Below are 20,377 nucleotides of genomic sequence, written 5' to 3' on the forward strand. Positions count from 1 at the left end.
AAGAATTTTTAAAAAGAGGGGATAATAAAAGAGTAATTCTCTATATAGGCTGACAGCAACTTTACTTGTCATATCACTTTAATTTTGTTGTGTGTAGAATGATTTCTTAATAGACTTTGAATATGCTTGATGCAGATTGTGGAATTATTGGATGGGGGCCGAATGTAGAGGAGAAACTGGACGAATTGAAATATCATCCAGTTAATCATCGACAGACGGCACCCCTACAAAAAGCCAAATAATTCAAAGTCCGCATTCAACCCTGATGGTTGCAGTGTATTTAGTTAAAATATGTGTTTTGTTTCCAAACGCGACATTTTCTCTACATGATTCCCACCTCTCCAGTCCTTATGTACTTTATCGATGGCTGTAAATCTTAAACAAGAGGGGTCTTGGTTATGTGTTGTTTTAAAATGATATGATAATGAATGGTTTTCAAAGCCTTTCCTTATATTGCCGAAATGTTCTGCAATGCGCTTTTTCAGCGATCTTTTAGTTCTCCCTACATATTGGAATTTGCATGGGCATTCTATCACGTATATTACATCCTCCGTACTACAAGTAAGGAATTCATTAATTTTATGGCAATGTTTGTTTGTAGTTGACTTTATTTCAGTTGTTTTTTTAGGAAATGAAGTTAATTTGCAGTTATTGCATCTACCACAGCGGAAAAAGCCCTGAATGCCTGCCCAAGACTGGACAGAGGAGGCACTAATCCTCTTCTTCTGAACAGTGGGTGCTATTTTAATGCTGAGATTGGGGGCTTTAGTGAATGTAATTCTGGGTTTAGATGGTATCAGTGTACTCAATACCTTGTCTTTTTTCAGTAAATGCCAGTGTTTATTAATAATAAACTGGACTTTCCTAAAGTCCCTGTTAAAAGGCAAAATCCATTGTATTCACTTCTTTAGCCTTTTTTTCAATATAAAAACTCCTTCCTGTCCATTTCTTTCACCTTATTAAGGGCTGCATTAGGAATTTCTATAGGGTATTTTTTATCAAGAAATTGATCCGTCATGGTTTTAGCTTCCTTTTCAAATTCTATGTCCAGTGTACAGTTATGTTTTGCCCTACGCAATTGCCCTTGTGGAATATTGACTAGCCAGTTAGGGAGATGACAACTATTAAATAGAATATAACTATTGCATGCGGTTGGTTTGGCGAAAGTTGTACATTGCAGTTTGCCCTCTTGATTTAAAATCTTTATATCTAAAAATTCCAACGATATTTGGCTAATACTGCCCGAGAAAGTTAAATTCCACTCATTAACATTAATATCCTTTAAAAATTGATCCAAAGTGTCCTTACCTCCCTGCCAGATAAAAAATATATTGTCGATATATCGTTGCCAGAGCACCAGGTCCATCCCCAGCTTGGGTTGAATAGTCTCATTTTACCACTGTGCCATGAATAAATTGGCATAGCTTGGGGCGAACCTGGTGCCCATGGCTGTCCCCTGTATGTAAAAGTCTCCTGCGAAATTAAAATAATTATGTGTTAGAATAAAATCTATGGCATCAATTACATACTTCATTTGTGCTTGGTTCAATATTCCCTCTAATAATAGCTGAGACATGACTGATTTTTTACCCTGTTCATGTTCAATCACGGTATAGAGGGATTGAACGTCAAGGGTACCCATAATCCAGTTTTCATTGAAGTCTAACGATTCTATAATTTTTATGATTTGTGTGGTATCCTTGACATATGAGGGGACTTTTTTCACCCTAGATTGTAATATCACATCCACATACTTGGATAAATTTGAGGTCAGTGATCCAATCCCTGATATAATTGGGCGACCAGGTGGGTTAATTTTGTCTTTGTGGACCTTTGGCAGGCAGTAAAAGACAGGAATACGTGGAAATTTGTTGATTAAAAAGTTCATTTCATCTTCATTTAAAATTTCAATTTCTCTACCTCTAGTGCATAATGCGTTCAATTCTACCATAAATAGTTCCGTTGGGTCATTAAGGAGTTTTTTATATGTTCTGCTATCCGAAAGTTGATGTAAACATTTGGAATTTTATTTATCTAAATCCTGCACTACTATTGCCCCTCCTTTGTCCGCGGGGCGGATAACAATATTTCCTTCTTTTTGTAGTTCTTTTAAGGCTTTAACGTCGACATTTGTTTGATTATTTCTCTTGTATCTAATTTTTTCTTTTAATTTGCGGATATCATGTTCAACGCATTCTTTAAAACTAGCCATTTCTTGGCTTATCTCATTTCTTGGGTATTTTTTCGAAACCCTCTTAAGGTCCGTATGAACAAATTTGTTATTATTTGCTATTTCGCGGCTTATAGGTTTCTTTAGAAAATATTTCTTTAGACAGAGACGTCTCATGAACTTTTCAACGCCAATAAAGGTGTCGAACTTATTTAATTTATTAGTGGGGGCAAATTTAAGACCTTTATGTAGTAAAGTGACTTGTGCATTCGTTAAGTTTTTTGTGCTCAAATCATAATAGAATCATTATTAATGATAGTGTTGTCTATCTGTGTCTTTTCCCTCTTCTTTGTTCCTCCTCTCTGTATCTTTCTCTTTCCTCGTGATTCCTCGTTCTCATTCGATGTTCCTGAGTATTGTAGTGCTCCTGTGTGTGTATTCTCTCTGACCTGTGGTGTTGGGGTCTGTGTGTTTCGTGTGGGGTTTGTGGTCTGTGTCTCAAATTGTATTGGTGATTCTGTGTTTTGTGTCCACACTCTCCCCTGTGTCGATTCCTGTCTCATCCGTGTCCTGTGGTGTGGTGGTGTCCTGTCTAAAAAAAATTCCCGTTCCTCTAAAATCTCAAATCTATTTTGGACGGGTGTAGTGAAATTATTTGCAAATTTGTCTCTATTATGTGTATCTTCACCCTGTGTGAAATTTGATACATTAGGTCTAATTGGTGTCGTTTTTTCCCCAATCTCATAATTTCTTTTATTTGTTTTACTCTCATAATTTATTTTTTTAGTTTTTTTTATCTATGATTTCTCATTCTATCCTATCCAGATTAATGCATAATCTGGATTGAAAAGTGAGAAAGTCTGTGTTCTTTGGTAATCTATCTACCGCTGGGCGTAGTTCATTTATCTTGTTGGTTGTTTAGTCTAAAATTTCCAATCTTCTTTTAATGATAAGTTTAAGGGAAAGGGAGTGTTCATGCAACATATCATCCCATTCTCTTATAAATGTCGAATTGCATAAATCTTGGGCTAGATTTTTAGTTAAGGTGAGGCCCTTGGGGGTACTATTACACTCTACATATCTGGTCAGTGTCTTTATTTCCCACCTTTGCTTTAATCGTCTAACCAAAAGTGTTTCTAATTCTTTGAAAATATCTCTCATAGAGGTAGTTTCATTACCATGTTTGGTCTCAATTGTAGCAAAGGAAAAGTTATCCACCTTTTGTTTTTTTGTTTCAACATGATCCCAAATACTCTTGATCACTTCCTCATTCTGGGCAGACATAATGGGTGAAGAAAAAATCAATCAATAATTACAGAAAAATGTCGCACTAGAGTGAGGGGTAATCTAGCAGAGGTGCTCCCACTGACAGACAACACCCAGTCTGACAAGGTAAATACAGTAAATAAATATTAGTGGGGCACTCTCTATTAGTAAAGGGATCTTTATTGAATAAGATAAATAGACAGTAAAATATCACAAATATGGCAATAAATAATTCTCATGTTCTCAACTGATTCATGATCATCTAAAAGGATAATATACAATCCAAGTTAAAAATGAAGAATTTTTAAAAAGAGGGGATAATAAAAGAGTAATTCTCTATATAGGCTGACAGCAACTTTACTTGCCATATCACGTTAATTTTGTTGTGTGTAGAGTGATTTCTTAATAGACTTTGAATATGCTTGATGCAGATTGTGGAATTATTGGATGGATTTATTTACTGTATTTACCTTGTCAGACTGGGTGTTGTCTGTCAGTGGGAGCACCTCTGCTAGATTACCCCTCACTCTAGTGCGACATTTTTCTGTAATTATGTTCAGAACATATTGAATAACTGTCAACACAGCCAAGTACACACACCCTGGCGGTAACCCCAATTTGAGTTATATACACTTTTTGTATTATATCCATCACCTCACTCCAGTACCTTCTCAGCCTGGGGCAGTTCCACATAAGGTGTATCAACGTAGCACCAGGTGTACCACATCTGGGACATAAGTCATCCGATCTATACCCCATTTTTCTTTAATAGAGCAGGTGTCCTATAGACCCTATGTAGTAATAACAGTTGCGACATTCTTTGTGCTTCACCCACCGCTATATCCGTGAATCCTTCTAGCACTCTGTTCCACTGATCTTCCGTTAATTCAGTAATATCATCCCGCCATTTGTCATACAATCGGAGAGGCTGCTTTTTAAAATGCGTTTCCATAAGACTGCTATAGTGCAACGAGATAACCCCGCTAGTGGTACCCTTAGAATTTGACAAATCTATAATCGAATGTTTCGAGGCCGGTTTAATCCTCTCCACTTTACCTTGCGAGTGCACGGCATGTCTAAGCTGTAAATACATGAAGAATTGGGAATGCGGAAGCTGAAACTCACGTTGTAATTGAGCATATTCTTTTAAAGTCTCCCCATCAAAAAGTTGATGCATGTGGGAAAGCCCGTATCGCCCCCACGTCTGAATAGCAGGTATTTTATGGAGTTCTGCATACATGAAATTGGGCCTCGCCTTCCACCAGACTTTGTGAATTACCTTAAGTATCGGAATGTCATTCCCCTCTTTATCTAGGGATCCATCCTCTAACGCAGTCAGTAAGTTCTTCCCCCCCACTAGAAACTGCGCAATTCGCCCCAACTTATTAATGTCTTCCTCCCTCCCCCACCCGCGCAAATGCTGTAGTTGGGCAGCTAAGTAATAAATCCACGGGTCTGGAGCCCCAAGTCCCCCATCAGTTTTGTCGACAAAGCGTAGCCAGTTTTATACGCGGAACCCCTCTCTTCCAGATTAAATCTCTGAATATGGCATTAACCGTGACGAAAAATTGGGCAGAAACCCATATAGGTGCATTATCCAACAAGTAAAGGAGTTGTGGCATCAGTATCATTTTTATAAGATTAACCCTCCCTATTACCGAGAGTGGTAACTTGGTCCAAACCTGTACCTTCTGTCGGAATCTCTGCAGCGGTGGAGTCAAATTCAGTCTCTCATAATCTCTGACATCAACAGTAACCTGGACGCCCAGATATTTGAAAGAAGTAACGAGTTGCAGGCCCGCCGTCTGGCAGCGACTGTCCCCTTTATCTTCTGACAGCAACATCAGCACAGACTTGGACCAGTTAATGTTCAACCCTGAGAGGCCGCTAAAACCATTAATGATATTAATGGCCGCTGGAAGAGAGGAGCTCCATTCATCTAGGAACAAGAGCATGTCATCAGCATAAATAGCTACTTTTTCAATCAGCCCATTATACCTAAAGCCCTGAACTGCCTGCGCTTCCCTGAGTGCCATTGCCAGGGGCTCGATTGCTATTGCAAAGAGTAAGGGTGACAAAGGGCACCCCTGCCTCGTCCCTCTATGCAAATGGAAAGATCGGGAGAGAGCTCCATTCACCCTAATTTTAGCTATAGGAGTGTTATATAATAATTGGGCCCACTGAACAAAGGTTGCTCCGAAGCCCATTTTCCTAAGCACCGCCCATAGGTATTTCCATTCCACGCTATGGAATGCTTTGGCCGCGTCAAGAGACGTGACCGCCGCATTCAAACCGCGATACCTTCCTGCCTGTATATTTAAGAATAGACGTCTGATGTTAACTGCAGTCGACATATTTGGCATGAAACCTTCCTGGTCTGAATGTATAAGCGACGTTATTACTGTATTAAGTCTATTCGCCAAGACTTTTGCTAATAACTTCACGTCTGCCTGGAGAAGAGATATGGGTCTATATGATTCTGCCATTAGGGGATCTTTGCCCTGCTTGGGAATGATAACTTATTCTGACGCTGTGCCTCCTTTAGCACTTCCAGCAACTGAGGAAGTAAGATAGGGGCAAATGTTTTATAAACTTCGGCAGGCCAGCCATCACTCCCAGGGGCCTTAGTATTAGACATATCGCTCAGGGCCGTTTCTAATTCCTTGATTGTTATGGGACCATCCAGAATTGACACTTGATCAGAGCCCAATGTAGGGAGCTGGAGCCCTTCCAAGAAGTGTGTAATCTCAGGATCTTCTGCAGTAATTTTGGATTCATATAAGGATGAATAAAACATATGCATAATATCGAACAATTTGTCTGTGTACACACAACCCCCTCTCCGTCGCGGAGGGCTGCGATATACGCAGTGGGCTGCTGCGCTTTGGAGAGCAAAGCCAGTAATCTACCTGTCCTCTCCCCCTCCTCAAAATACGATTGTTTCTGGAAAAAACGTTTGTTTTTTGCTTTGAGAAGAAGTTTATCATTCAGTTAACGTTGTGCTTCCTGCCATTGGGTTCTGTACCCTTCCGTGGGCTGTAAGACATATTGTGTTTCTGCCTCGTTCATCTGTCGTTCTAGTGTTTTTACCGTCACTCTGGATTCGTTACGCTTTTTATTAACCTCTGCGATAAGTATTCCCCTCAAAAAGGCTTTCATGGTATCCTAGACTAACAGCGACGAAGCTCCCGGGAGATTAAGGGCAAATAACTCTTTTAACATGTCACTAATATTTCAGACTGTGGGAATAACCGACAGCCAAAATGGGTTGAATTTCCATAATGGCCTCTCTCCGGTTCTGGGGGGTAGAAAGTTAGCAGACACTAATATGGGAGAGTGATCCGATAGTTGCCTAGTTAAATATCGGACATGGCAGATACGGCAACCCATTGCCTCATTCCCAAGAGCCAAATCTATTCTGGACAATGTTTGGTATGTGCTGGAGCAGCTGACGTACCCGTGGGATGTGCAGCCTCCAGAAGGCCATCAGGGATGCTTTTTCTATTAGTCTCCCAAAGGGGGTAAGCAGCCCCTCCGATTGCGACACAGCAGTGGACAATCTATCCCACGTAGGGCATATTACTTTGTTAAAGTCCCCCACTATCAGTGCTGGAGTATCAGGATAATCAGACAGGAAAGCCAACAGCTTTTTAAGTACAAGAGGGGAGTATGGCGGTGGTATGTATACCCCACATATTACGCATGGGACATTAAAAAGTTTTCCATAAAGGAAGCCATAGCTTCCCTCTGTATCAATCCTCTTATCTATGCAGCTAAAAGCTAGCTGTCTATGGATCAGCATACTTATTCCCCTTGCATAGGAGGAGTAAGTAGCATGATAACAATGACTCGCCCACCTAGGGGTAAGTAAGTGGGATTGCTCCGCAAGAAGGTGCGTCTCCTGTAGGCAGCAGACCGTAGGGTGGTATGCCTTAACACTTTCCATTATCGCCTTTCTTTTAACGGCATCCTTAACCCCTCGAACGTTCCAGCTAAAAAAATTCACAGGGTTAGCCATAATTACCTATAGGGCACCATAGCTGAAACGGATACAGCAAAATATATTCTATAAATTCCATTCCCCCTTAGGACATGTATCCGGACCCAGGACCATTTCTCCCCCCCATCTCCAACCTAGAAAACATCCCTCTCCTTATCTAAATAGCACCTGAATTTACTCTTTCCAACAGATCCCACCAATACACCTTAATACTAAGGCCTGTGGGCAGTTACACTACCTATTGGCAGAGAAAATTCCTTTAACCCTCACAATCCCTGGTAGGGCAGAAAATTCACAACTTGAAAAATAAACTGTTAAACAGTGAAAAGTAGTGATATGAACAGTATGGATAACATCCTGCACCAAGCCTCAGTTATTATTGCTATGGACAATATTAGCAATGTAAGAAACTCTATGCATTTTTCATTTTTTGGGGGCATCTGAGCTCCAACGATTCACTTAACGCTGGAAGGGGCTGAGTACAGACGCCAACAACCGACCGCATAATCCTACACAGCCGGTAGTTAACATTCAGGAAAATACAATGCCAGCATGTATGAAAAACCTCTCAGTCGCCCTGATTCTTCTCCGCCCGAAGTTGTCTTTCATGACGGTCCAGCCATTTAGATGCCTCCTTCGGGTCCTCAAAGAAGCTTGTGGATCCAAGGGCCGCTATCCTAAGCCTGGCCAGATACAGTATAGAGTACGATGTTCCCAGCTCCCGCAGACGTCGCTTTACATTCAGAAATCTTGACCTTCTCTTTTGAACTTCCATAGAGAAGTCGGGGAAGAATGCCACCTTGTGGCCGTCAATGGAAACATCAGGCGATTCTCTCGCCTTTCGCAGAATAGAGTCACGGTCCCTGTAATGAAGCACTTTAATGAGAACCGGTCGTGGTGGCGCCCCTGGAGGTAAAGGCCTGGTGGGAACTCTTTGCGCACGTTCAATGGCAAATAATGGGGACAAGACACCTCCTGTAAATTGATCATTGAGCCAATTTTCAAAAAAATCTGTGGGGTTAGAGCCTTCCACTTTCTCAGGCACTCCAACTAGCCTCACATTATTTCGTCTCAGCCAATTTTCTAGATTGTCTCTTTTAAGAGGGTGCACTGCATCTTCTATTTCTCCCATACGATCCTCCAGAGACGTAGTGCGGTCTGCCAATTTTTGCAGATCGTGCCTGACAAAAGATACATCTTCCTTAATGGCTCCCATCTGCATGGACATAACAGATGGCCTGGAGAACGTCTTTAATAGTCGGCTCCTCCATATCAGATCCAGGGACAACTGGGTCCTCAGCCCCCTCTTGATCCTGTATGGCCGCAAATCTATTAGGGTGCCTTTTCAGCCCCATCACCTGCTCGGCCTCTTCCCCGTCTAAATCCCTTCCCCCATCCATCAGGGAGGGTTTCACAGCTGGCGTCCGAGGCATGTCTCACTCTGGGGGAGGGGGGGGGGGGGTGCCGGGGTGCGCGCATACTGACTCAGCCTCTCGGCCGCTTCTTGTTGCAGGTCACTCACGAGGTCCCGGCGTTTCGGCGTGGCATCCCCGGCGCCATCTTGCAGGCTCTTTCCGGCACCTCTCCCGTCTCTCTTCCTGGACATGGCAGCAAACCAGCGGTACGTACAGGTAGCGGCGAGATTCCTGAACCTTCAGATGCGACTAGGTCCACAATATACCCCAAATTCAGGCTGTTTATACGGATAAATTTCTGAGGCCGTGCAGGAGCTCCGCACTTTGTAACCAGGTGGTAGGGAATCGGGAGTGGGGCTCACCCAAATCATTGTTATTTGTGGTGAGACACTGACTGACATGGGACACTTCCCATGCTACAGAGAGGATAAGAATTACCCACTATCCTGATTGATGATACAAGGCTAAAACCACCTTGATCTCTATTGCCCTTGAATACATGTGTGAAGTCCCCTGATGATGTCTGGAAAGAAAGACAGAAACATGGCATGTAGGGCGTTGTAATTAGGGCTTTATAGAACACTGGACCCATACTGAGGGAAAGGTTCGGTGTGGGGTCGCCCCTGTCGGGGCGGGTGCTCCATGTGTGGTAGGCAGGCTACAAGAACAGCCTCTGACCCCTAGAAAGGCAGGAAAGCCATAATAGGGTGTATTAGGAGTGGATACAGTGCCAATCACGACACAAGCACCCTGGTCACACCGGTCACAGGCACTACCAACTGCCAGGACCTTCCTCCACGGTCGTGGATCCTGCTCAGATGAGGTGAGATCCACCCTTTTTCATTCATTCACTAGTATATGATGTGATATAGTGGAGGTAAATTGTTGTTACTGTCGTCTCTCACCCAGTGTGAAATATTATTTTAAAGGGAACCTGTCACCAGGATTTTGGGTATAGAGCTGAGGACATGGGTTGCAAGATGGTCGCTAGCACATACGCAATACCCAGTCCCCATAGCTCTGTGTGCTTTTATTGTGTAAAAAAAAACGATTTGATACATATGTAAATTAACCTGATGAGTCCTGTCCCTGACTCATCTCACGTACAGGACTCATCTCAGGCTAATTTGCATATGTATCAAATCAGTTTTTTTACACAATAAAAGCACACAGAGCTATGGGGACTGGGTATTGTGGTTGTGCTAGCGGCAATCTAGCAACCCATGTCCTCAGCTCTATACCCAAAATCCAGGTAAATGACCTAGTAAAGGTTACGTTTTAATGAATCCCAGCTTACAAAATGTATCTGTTATATTTGGGTGTAATCAGATACCACTGCACACATACCTGAAGTGGTGGTATAATTAATTTTATTAGGTCCACAATATACCCCAAATTCAGGCTGTTATACGGATAAATGTCTGAGGCCGTGCAGGAGCTCCGCAACTCACGTCCGCTCACATGTCCGGCTAGCCACGCCTCCGTATTGCCACTTTGTAACCACGGTGACAGTGGTAGGGAATCGGGAGTAGGGCCAAAACGCCCACAAGGACATATGACAGTCTGATAAAAGTGGTGGGGACGGTGAGGATCTGCTTCTATTATGGTCACCTCAGCAACTGTTGACGATCCTGATACTGTAGCTGCAGGCTTAAAACGGCAAACTCGGCTACTGCTAACTCTGTGCAAGTATCTCGCATCTGTCAGTTTCTCTCCACAAAAACACTGCCTTCTGCAAGATTTGCAGGATTAAAATAAGCTGTGCCTATACATAGGTACCAGGGCTCTATTGCAGCACATGAAGCTGCATCACCAGATCCGATGGGATACTAGAACTGGTCAGCATTTCAAATCGGAACAAGTCTGTCCTCCATCTGCAAGACATCTTTGCGACCGCTAGGCTGCATCCACATGCAGTACAGTGTCATTATGTATGGTCTCTCCCGCTCAGACTACTCCTCTCTATTGACAGCCCTCAATCACAGATTGTGTGTCCAGGAAACAACGCTACATGCCCAGCAATCCACTGGTGTGAAAGCTTAATTCCCACCTGGCCAAGCTGGTAGTGGTGCCTTGATTCTGTTGCCTTTATGGAACTAATGGTGCATACTCAGCCTCGCTAGAGGATACTTAGCAGCTATTATTTCTCAACAAAAGGAATCCCTGCCTTGTACTGTTACGTGGCAGAGAAGGTGGGCTGCTCCTTGCAATTGACCCTGTGCAGCAAGTTGCAAGCCACCATGGAAACATGGAGCAGCTGTTACAGGCAGGGACAGTACATGTCTTTCACGGCCCACTGGGTCAATGTTTTTCACGGTAGCAGCGATGCAGTATTGTAGCAACAAGGCCAGGACTTGGAGGACACCTCCACATCTGTGTTCATCTGAATCCCACACCAGGTGCTTATTCGCCACCTCCATGGACATCCTCCAACAGAAACACAGGATGGCGTTGCTTCGAGTCCCTCTCCATCCTATCATATGTGTAAAGTAAAGCATTGCCATGCTGTGTCAGACGTGTTGGCCTGGCCAAGAATAGCTATACAGTTGCAAACTCAGGCCCTTCAAAAAGGGCTCTAAATTTGTCAGCAAAGACAACTGCGACATCAACAATGTCACCCCCTGGTATTTATATCAAAGCAAAATCTCTTGAAGATTTAACAAGGGATAGTGTAAAAAGAAAACCATGTTCCCCCAATAAGGGGCAGTTTTTAGAATATTATGTCAGCGTCACATAATTTGCCATTGCCGTCATTGTAGAGCTTAAGGAGCAAAATTTAGCAAAAGAGAAAAAATATATGAATCCTAGGTTAGGGTAGAATCATTTCAGACTTCAATCAAATTGAACACAAAACGAATTTCAATAAATTTGCACGTGGAAGAAGGTGCTCTGGTCAGATGAACTTTGAAGTTGAACTTTTTGGCCTAAATGCAAAAAAGACTTGAGATTGGGGTGGAGGTTCACTTTCCAGCAGGACAATGGAAGCCAGAGCTACAATGGAATGGTTTAGATCAAAGCATATTCATGTGTCAGACTGGCCCAAAGTCCCGAGTTTGGAGAGCACGTCAGCCCTATTACTATATATATATATATGTGTGTATGTATATATTGACAGCACTCCAAAGCTATAAAATATAGAAAAATGTATTCACCCATGTGGAACGAATTAGCAGCAGCGATGTTTCTGCTCATCCATAGTGCCTTTCTCAAGCGAGAAGAAGGGCTCTATGGATGAGCCGAAACATCGCTGCTGCTAATTCGTTCCACATGGGTGAATACATTTTTCTATATTTTATAGCTTTGGAGTGCTGTCCATTTTTCCATCTGTATTCTGGGCTATTAGCCTATGCCCCAGAACATAGCACCCGTTTATTTTCATTTTCGGTGCTGCCAATTTTCTCCATATATAGATTTATTATAACACTGCTAGACCAGAGCTTCCAACCTCACCCCAATGACCATAGCCTGTACATCCCATTTACAAAAATGGCCATTATTTCTAGCACAAAATACATTTTTGCAACATTTCAGATACAGCATTATCTGGAAAAGGAAGCATGGAGAGGACAGGGCCAGCAATTACATTGTATGCCATAATGTGCCTCAAAAGGCATGCAGTGCACATGAAAGACCGCTCTTGATATATTTTAACCCTGAAAAGTCTAAACAAAAAGATAAAAAAATAATAATCACTTTATATCATCAACTCTACAAAATGGTATGGCATACAAATTATACCTACACCATACGCAAAGACCCCTGGGCTCAAACAGTCCTGTCATTAAAGGTTTATTTTGCCCTCCTATAACCTGTTCAACAAACATTCCGACTACCGAACAAGTTCTCACACACCTCTCCTTCCCTGCACAGCCCCAGACCAGTACTGTTCACAACCGCCTCCCTGTGCATGCGCTTTTATATGCTACGTCAGAGCATAGTTCGATAGCCACGCCCAGAAGTGTCTTAGCAACGCTTCGCTGATTGGCTGCCTGTCAGAACAACGAGTCTTCTCGCCGTTGGCGCCATTGCTTAGAATGCCCGAGCGCGGGAAATTCCATTCAGTCTGTACCGAGCGAGGCAGGCTGTCGTATTACTGAGAGTATAAGCGCAGTGTTGTCCGACACCGAGGCCTGGTCTCCCGTCTGTGCCCGGGCTCCTCCGTAGACGCTCCGGTATGGCGCTGTGGCCCTTGGGGGGTGGGTGTCCTGGGAGCGGGGCCCGGGCTGAGGTAAAACTTTGGTGTCTTTGTATTTTCAGGCTTGGTGATCGCTGCTGGTCTCTGTGGCCCCTCACACCATGGCTGCGTCCCTGCAGAGGATCCAGGAAGAGCTCGGTCTCTTCGGCGTCGTCGTGGACCTGGAGGATGAAGACCTGTCAGAGAAGTGTAAGGCGGCCATGTCTTACAATGGTTTATGGCTTTGCCCTGTAGTTCATGCTGTGGCTCACACAGTTATCATGGAACTCAATGGCAGATGTATTTAAGTGCGAGGCATTACACCTGGATACATTAGGACAGATCACTGGGGGTTATTTATCAAGGGACTTGTGACTATTTTAGACGTAAAAATAGTCGCAAGTCCCCTTTTTGACAATATCAAGTCTCATGTCCGGACTGTGGTAAAACACGGACATGTGAATGCACACATTAAAATGATTGGGTACATGTGCAGTCTGTGGGGGACACGTACAGCACACGTATGCTTCCGTGTGATTCTGGGTCTGTTCATCGGTGCTGTATAAGATGGGACATGTCCTGTCATCTGCCGCAGATCACGGACCTGTTGCAGCGTACAGACATCTGGTGCCCGTGTCTGCAGATTGCAGCCCGCAAGACGGGCACAGCTGTTTAACACTGGTGTGAATGCCCCTTTATACAGTACAATGACGCAAGCCTGAATGCTGGGATCATTATTGTTTTATATTTTAATTACGGAAATCGTACATTTCTATTAGAAAATTAGCCCTAAAGTGGCCCATTTTGAGCCTTGGCAGCGCTCCTCTGTCTACATAACTGTGGAGACGCGCTCAACACTGACTGTTATGTAAGCAGAAGACAGAGGAGCGCTGCTAATCCTAAAAATGGGCCACATCTCCTAATAGAAATGTACAAATGTATTTTACAAAAATGATTAGTATCATTGCCCCTATACATTACACAAATAAAAATAGGGTGCGCTGATTGGGTGCAGGAGCTTGCACCCAATCAGTAGCAGGGGCCGGCAGTCACTGACAGCCGATCCCCTGTTGTATACGCCGACATCGGTGAAAAAATAGATGCTGGCGCTTTAAAGGGAACCTGTCGCCTAAAAACATCCCAAGCCGGCAACAGTACATGAGTAGCCGGCAGCGTGTTTGTAACCAGCAGGCAGAGAAGCAAAAGCTGTAAAAACTTTCTTTAATCCCCTGCCCAGTGCTTCAGACTAAAAAAAAATAACCAGGAGCCATTGGCTCCTAAACTAAAAAATTTAGGAGCCATATTACATTTTTTAGTCGCCAAATTTAAAATGCATATAATAATTAAAAAAAAGGACTTTGAGAAGATGAGATGCAGGTCACGGTAATGAGCCAGCTCTACATATAGGAGAATACAGCACCATACACCTCTCTCATCCAGTGTCATCTTCTGGGGGACAAGGGACAAAATGACGAATTGCGCGGTTTTGAGTTTTTTTTTTTTCTGTTACGGCCTTCACCGAGCGGATATATTTAAAAAAAATGTTAATAGCTCACTTTTTCTGATGTGGCGATATGTAATATGTTTATTCTTTGTTTGTAAATTTTATATGTAAAATTGGGAAAGGGAGCGATTTAAACTTTTTTAGTATTTTGGTGTGATTATTATTATTAATAATAATAATAATATTATAATATTTAATTTTTTTAAACCATTTCTTCCCTTGGAGGCTATAACCTGGATATTTTCATCCCTTGTCCTATTCACACAGCAGCAGGGAGCTGAACATGGCAGCCAAGGCTTCAGTATCGTCCTGGCTGCCATGGAAACCGATCGGAGCCCCAGCAGTGTAATCTGCCACCAATGGAGGGGATGGGACCCTGTGGCCACCATATAACAAGAGGGGGGGGCCTTGTTGCCAGTGATAATGGGGGGGGAACGAGGGGGCTTTAGGAGGGCGCACTGCACCACCAATGAATGTAATTAAAGAGGACCTTTCATGGGTACAAAGAATATGAACTAAGTAGCAGGCTGCATAGAGCGGCTCCCAGGGATCTAAGTGCACTTGCTATTATTCCCGAGCGCTGCATCGTTCGCCTGCTGTGGCCCCCGGTATTTTTAACATTCAGAGCAAGGAGGAGGAGATGCCAGTGCCTCTCCTTCTCCCTGACAGCAGCGCTGTCCAATCGCAGAGCTCAGAGCCAGGGAGAAGGAGACTCCCATTAAGAAACCCTGGCGACTCCTCTTGCCTGTACCGATGCTCAGTATCAGCATACTGAGCGTGAAAACTACAGGGGGGGGGGGGGGGGCACAGAGGGACGCAGGAGCAGTATTTAAAAAAATCAGGAAGGGTGGCAGCATCAGCAGGGGGTACCCCGCAAGTAAAGGTAATTATCTCAATTAATAAAAAAAACATGAAAGGTCCTCTTTTTAAAGTCCCACAAGTGGGACAAAAAAAGTTACATGTAATAAAAAAAATCACCCATTTCACATAATTAAGTCATATAAAATTGTAAAAAATGGGAAAAAAAAAAGAATAATATACATATTGGGTATCGATGTGTCGTATTAACCTGCTCTATTAATATATCACATGATCCACCCCATCAGGTGAACGATGTAAAAAAAAAAAAAACTGTGCCAAAACAGCCTTTTTGTCACCTTTTTCTCACAAAAAGCTGTATGACTATGTACCTTGATCAAAAAGCCATATGTACCAGTCAAATGGTCATCTCATCCTGCAAAAAATTATCCCCTACTTATAACACTTTTCGCCTGAAAAAAAATAAAAATGCCTTTCAGAAAATGGCAACACAAGATTTTATTCTTTTCAAAAATGCTTTTACTGTGTAAAACTTGCCTAATATGTCTATTATTTTTATCTTTGTTATTACAATGTCCATAACAGCCGGGTCTACAAAACATATGATCTACCCCGTCAGGGAAACACTGTAAAAATAAATAAAAACTATGCCACAACATTAATTTTTTGTCACCTTGTCTTACAAAATGTGCAATATTTAGTGATCAAAAAGCCAGATGTACCCCAAAATGGTACCAAGTAAAACGTCACCTCATCCCGCAAAAAATGTCACATAAGAGAATCGTCTAAAAAATAAAAACCAATGGTGCCTGCAAAAAAAATGGCTAAATGCCACCAGAGCTGGCTTGAGATGGCATAGCCCAGAAAATGTTTGGTAAATCCCCCACCATCTGAACAACAAGGCAACTCTGCCATTTCGGAAACCTGATGTCCATATTTAGTTGCAGGACACCCTTTATGTCAGAAACGGAAGGGTAAATAAAATATCTGAATGCCCCAAGCAAGTAATGGGTGAGGGGTCCTATTTTTTAGGCTATGTCTGAAACATGGCCGCCATATTGAGTCAATGGATAATTATTATTTTTTTTCAATGAGAAGGGGATCATGTAACATATAAAAAAAGACCAGAATTGTCTTAGAAATCGATTGCCACAGTCAGATTTGCAATATCTCTTGTTCCAAAATTATCAACACAGAAAGTTTCAAAGGTCTGTGTTCAGCACCAGGGACAACACATTGAACGCGCCAAATAGCTGTGCATTACAGGGAACGTTTTGTGTTGATAACATTTGAACCATAAGAGATATTGCAAATCTGATTGCAACAATCGATTTCTGAGAAAAGTCTGGTCTTCTTTTGATATGCTACATGATCCCCTTCCTATTGGAAAAATTTGCGCTTGATCCAAGATGGGAGTCCATGTTCCGGATATAGCCCAAAAAATTGGACCCCCCCCCATTACAAGCTGGTTTATTTAGATATTTCATTTTCCCTTTAGTTTTAGAGGTGTCTTGAGACTTGACTCACCCTGTAGATATCCAAATGATGACAGCAGTTAGTTTACCTTCTCATACTGCACTGCAGGGTCCCTTTCCTACAGTGATTTGGGGGTGGGGTCCCTGTTCATGTACTTTTGGACTGTTTCATTGTAACTTATATTAGGCAAGGGTCTGTGTGTAGTTTTGGCCTTGAAGGATCACTATGTCTCTCCAATATTTTATTTCTTTTATTTTTTCTTCCTCCAATCAGCTGTTTTAGAAGGCGCTGAATCTCCTGTGAGCGCCGCAGTCTTCTCACAGCTTACTGAGCACAGCGCCGGCTGAGCTGCACCTAGACCACGTGACCGACGAACATGTCATCACTGGCCTAAGAAAAGCAGCAAGAAGGTCTCAGCGCTGCCGTGGGCACTGCTGCCTTCTCGAACAGCTGATTGGTGGGGCTCTGACACCAGGGAACCCTACCGATCAGATACTAATGACCTATCCGGAGGAATGGCCATCAGTATTAAAATCTCGGAAAATCCCTTTAATTACTTTTTTTTGTTTTGTTTAAATCTCTTCTGCAGTGGTGGAACTTTGTTCTGTTCATCGGTTCAATGAAGAAAAGTTGGTGGAAGAGTGGATGGCTTTCACTGCGACCAGGAGTTTACCTCTTACTGTTGGCAATCTCTGTGCTTTGGATCATGAAGTAAGTGCAGGTTGCTTCTGGCTAGATGTTTTAAATCCTATCTAATCAACAGATGGCAGATTTTACATCCTTTAGTCCTATTCTTATCGAAAACCGCAGTTGAGTCTAAAAATCAGAAGCCTAAGGTCCCTTTCACACGAGCGAGTTTTCCGTGCAGGTGTAATGCGTGGATGTGACCGCATAGCACCTGCACTGAATCCTGACCCATAAATTTCAATGGGTCTGTGTACATGAGTGGGATTTATTTTTATTATTATTATTATTATATATATTTTCTTCACACATCAGTTCTGTGTTGCGTGAGAATCGCAGCGTTTTCTATATTCTGCGTTTTTCACGCAGCATTAGCCCCAAGCAAGTGAATGGGGCTTCAGTGAAATCTGCATTGCACCCGGAAGCAAGTGTGGATGCAATGCGTTTTTCACTGATGGTTGCTATGAGATGTTTGTAAAAATTCAGTTTTTTATCACGCGCGTGAAAAACGCATTGCAAAAAACTGAACGCAATCGCAGACAAAACTGACTGAACTTGCTTGCAAAATGGTGCGAGTTTCACTAAACGCATCCGGAGCCAATCGGTTGCGCCCGTGTGAAAGAGGCCTAAAGCTTTTACTTATACTTCACCTCCATTACTGCAGTGGGTGAAGGAGACTGATGAAGGTGCAGACCTACGCCACCACCACAAGTCTGAAACTACCATAAGGCTTCCTTTCATATGCGTTTTGGTGTTTTGTTTTGCAGTGGGGAAAAAAAACATCCATTATTTTTTTATTTTTTTTTATTGGAATAGTTTTATGCATTTCGACCTTAAAGGGAACCTGTCACCGGGATTTTGTGTATAGAGCCGAGGACATGGGTTGCTAAATGGCCGCTAGTACATCCGCAATACCCAGTCCCCATAGCTCTGTGTGCTTTTATTGTGTAAAAAAACTATTTGATCCATATGCAAAATAACCTGAGATGAGTCCAGCGTGAAGGAGCCCAGCACCGCCCCGCATCCTCAGAATCTCCTTGCTCCCCGACGTCAGAAAGCTAAAGCGCCGTAATCTCAGGCGCTCTAGTCATAGTGTTCCTTCCCTGTGCTGGCATCAGCCTCAGGGAATGAACTGCGCATGCACTAGCTTGCGCTTCGCAAGATTATGGCGCTCTAGCTTTCTGACGTCGGGGAGCAAGGAGGAGATTCTGAGGATGCAGGGCTGTGCTGGGCTCGTTCATGCTGGACTCATCTCAGGGACAGGACTCATCTAAAGTTCATTTGCATATGCATCAAATCGTTTTTTTACACAATAAAAGCTTACAGAGCTATGGGGACTGGGTATTGCGGATGTGCTAGCAACCCATGTCCTCAGCTCTATACACAAAATCCTGGTGACAGGTTCTCTTTAAGCTTCTCTATTGCACTGCTTTGTAGACGTTCTAATTAGAGAACATGGTGCACACACAATGCGCTGTGTTTTCATCAGTGGCCGCACATGGAGAAGGACGTAGCGTCTCTCCCTTCTCACTGTGATGAGGCTGACCACTGCCACCAAACCAAATGTAGAGCGAGCTGAGGAAGGAGAATGGTGGGAGCAGAGGGTTGTGCCACTGGGTCACAGCTTCCGGCCATTCCTCACAATACAGAGGATGCTGGTTCTCCAGTTCACTGTTAGGCCATATATATATAAAATTTATTTTACAGGTCTTATACAGTCTATTAAAAGCATCTAAGTATCCCTCTGTCCACCTTATAAATACCGAAAAATAAAGTTTTATAACCTGCCTGTCTCGTCACCAATCTGCCCAAAGGGCGGCGTTTCATCTCAAAATGCGCCCAGCCAGCAGCTCCCAACTGCCGTTCTGAAGCCCTGCCCAGCTCATCAATATTCACTTCGCTGGGCGGCGGCTACAACTCTCCCCAGTCACGATCCTGCGCATGGGCAATTGAATCCTCCTGGCATCGTTCACGTCTAATCTTCTGCGCTTGCGCCCGGCCGCGGTTACATCGGTTTTACATGGGTCTGTACGCAGGCGCGATGTATCCACGGCCGGGCGCAAGCGCAGAAGATTAGACGTGAACGATGCCAGGAGGATTCAATTGCCCATGCGCATTGTGGTGCGGACACCTCCCAAAAATAAACACTTGGGCCTCGTGCACACGACAGTATTTTTTGACGGCCCGTGATCCGTGACAGTTTTTTCGTCCGTGGGTCTTCCTTGATTTTTGGAGGATCCACGGACATGAAAAAAAAAGTCGTTTTGGTGTCCGCCTGGCCGTGCGGAGCCAAACGGATTCGTCCTAAATTACAATGCAAGTCAATGGGGACGGATCCGTTTGACGTTGACACAATATGGTGCCATTTCAAACGGATCCGTCTACATTGACTTTCAATGTAAAGTCTGGAGTCCCTTTTATACCATCGGATCGGAGTTTTCTCCAATCCGATGGTATATTTTAACTTGAAGCGTCCCCATCACCATGGGAACGCCTCTGTTAGAATATACTGTCGGATATGAGTTAGAGCGTGAAAACTCATTTCCGACAGTATATTCTAACACAGAGGCGTTCCCATGGTGATGGGGACGCTTCTAGTTAGAATATACTACAAACTGTGTACAAGACTGCTGCCTGGCAGCACCCTATCTCTTACAGGGGGCCGTACCTGGGAGCTGCGATGTCTGTCTGTGTCCGGCCGGGAGCTCCTCCTACTGGTAAGTGACAGTTCATTTAGCAATGCGCCGCACAGACCTGTTACTTACCAGTAGGTGGAGCTCCCGGCTGGACACGAACATCGCAGCAGCCAGCAGCAGGTAAGTATGAATCTTCTACTATTGTACTATTGCTAAGTAACCATGGCAACCAG

The 20,377-nt window shown here is 43.4% G+C and overlaps 1 protein-coding gene across 2 annotated transcripts in view; it reads left to right on the forward strand.

Moving 5' to 3' along the window:
• The first annotated feature begins 342 nt into the window (after positions 1–342).
• The window catches only part of POLA2 (DNA polymerase alpha 2, accessory subunit), a 60,825-nt gene continuing 40,790 nt past the window's right edge, over positions 343–20,377 (forward strand). The window contains exons 1-3 of one of the 2 annotated variants that reach the window (XM_044269674.1): positions 343–561; positions 13,109–13,235; positions 17,414–17,535. In XM_044269674.1, coding sequence (XP_044125609.1) covers positions 13,148–13,235; positions 17,414–17,535 — 210 coding nt within the window. In that variant the 5' untranslated portion in view covers positions 343–561; positions 13,109–13,147. Of the gene's footprint in view, positions 562–12,856; positions 13,024–13,108; positions 13,236–17,413; positions 17,536–20,377 lie in introns of those variants that run through there. The other variant, XM_044269673.1, reaches the window with a different exon arrangement.

Source organism: Bufo gargarizans, chromosome 10 (genome assembly GCF_014858855.1).
Source record: "Bufo gargarizans isolate SCDJY-AF-19 chromosome 10, ASM1485885v1, whole genome shotgun sequence".
NCBI lineage: Eukaryota > Metazoa > Chordata > Amphibia > Anura > Bufonidae > Bufo > Bufo gargarizans.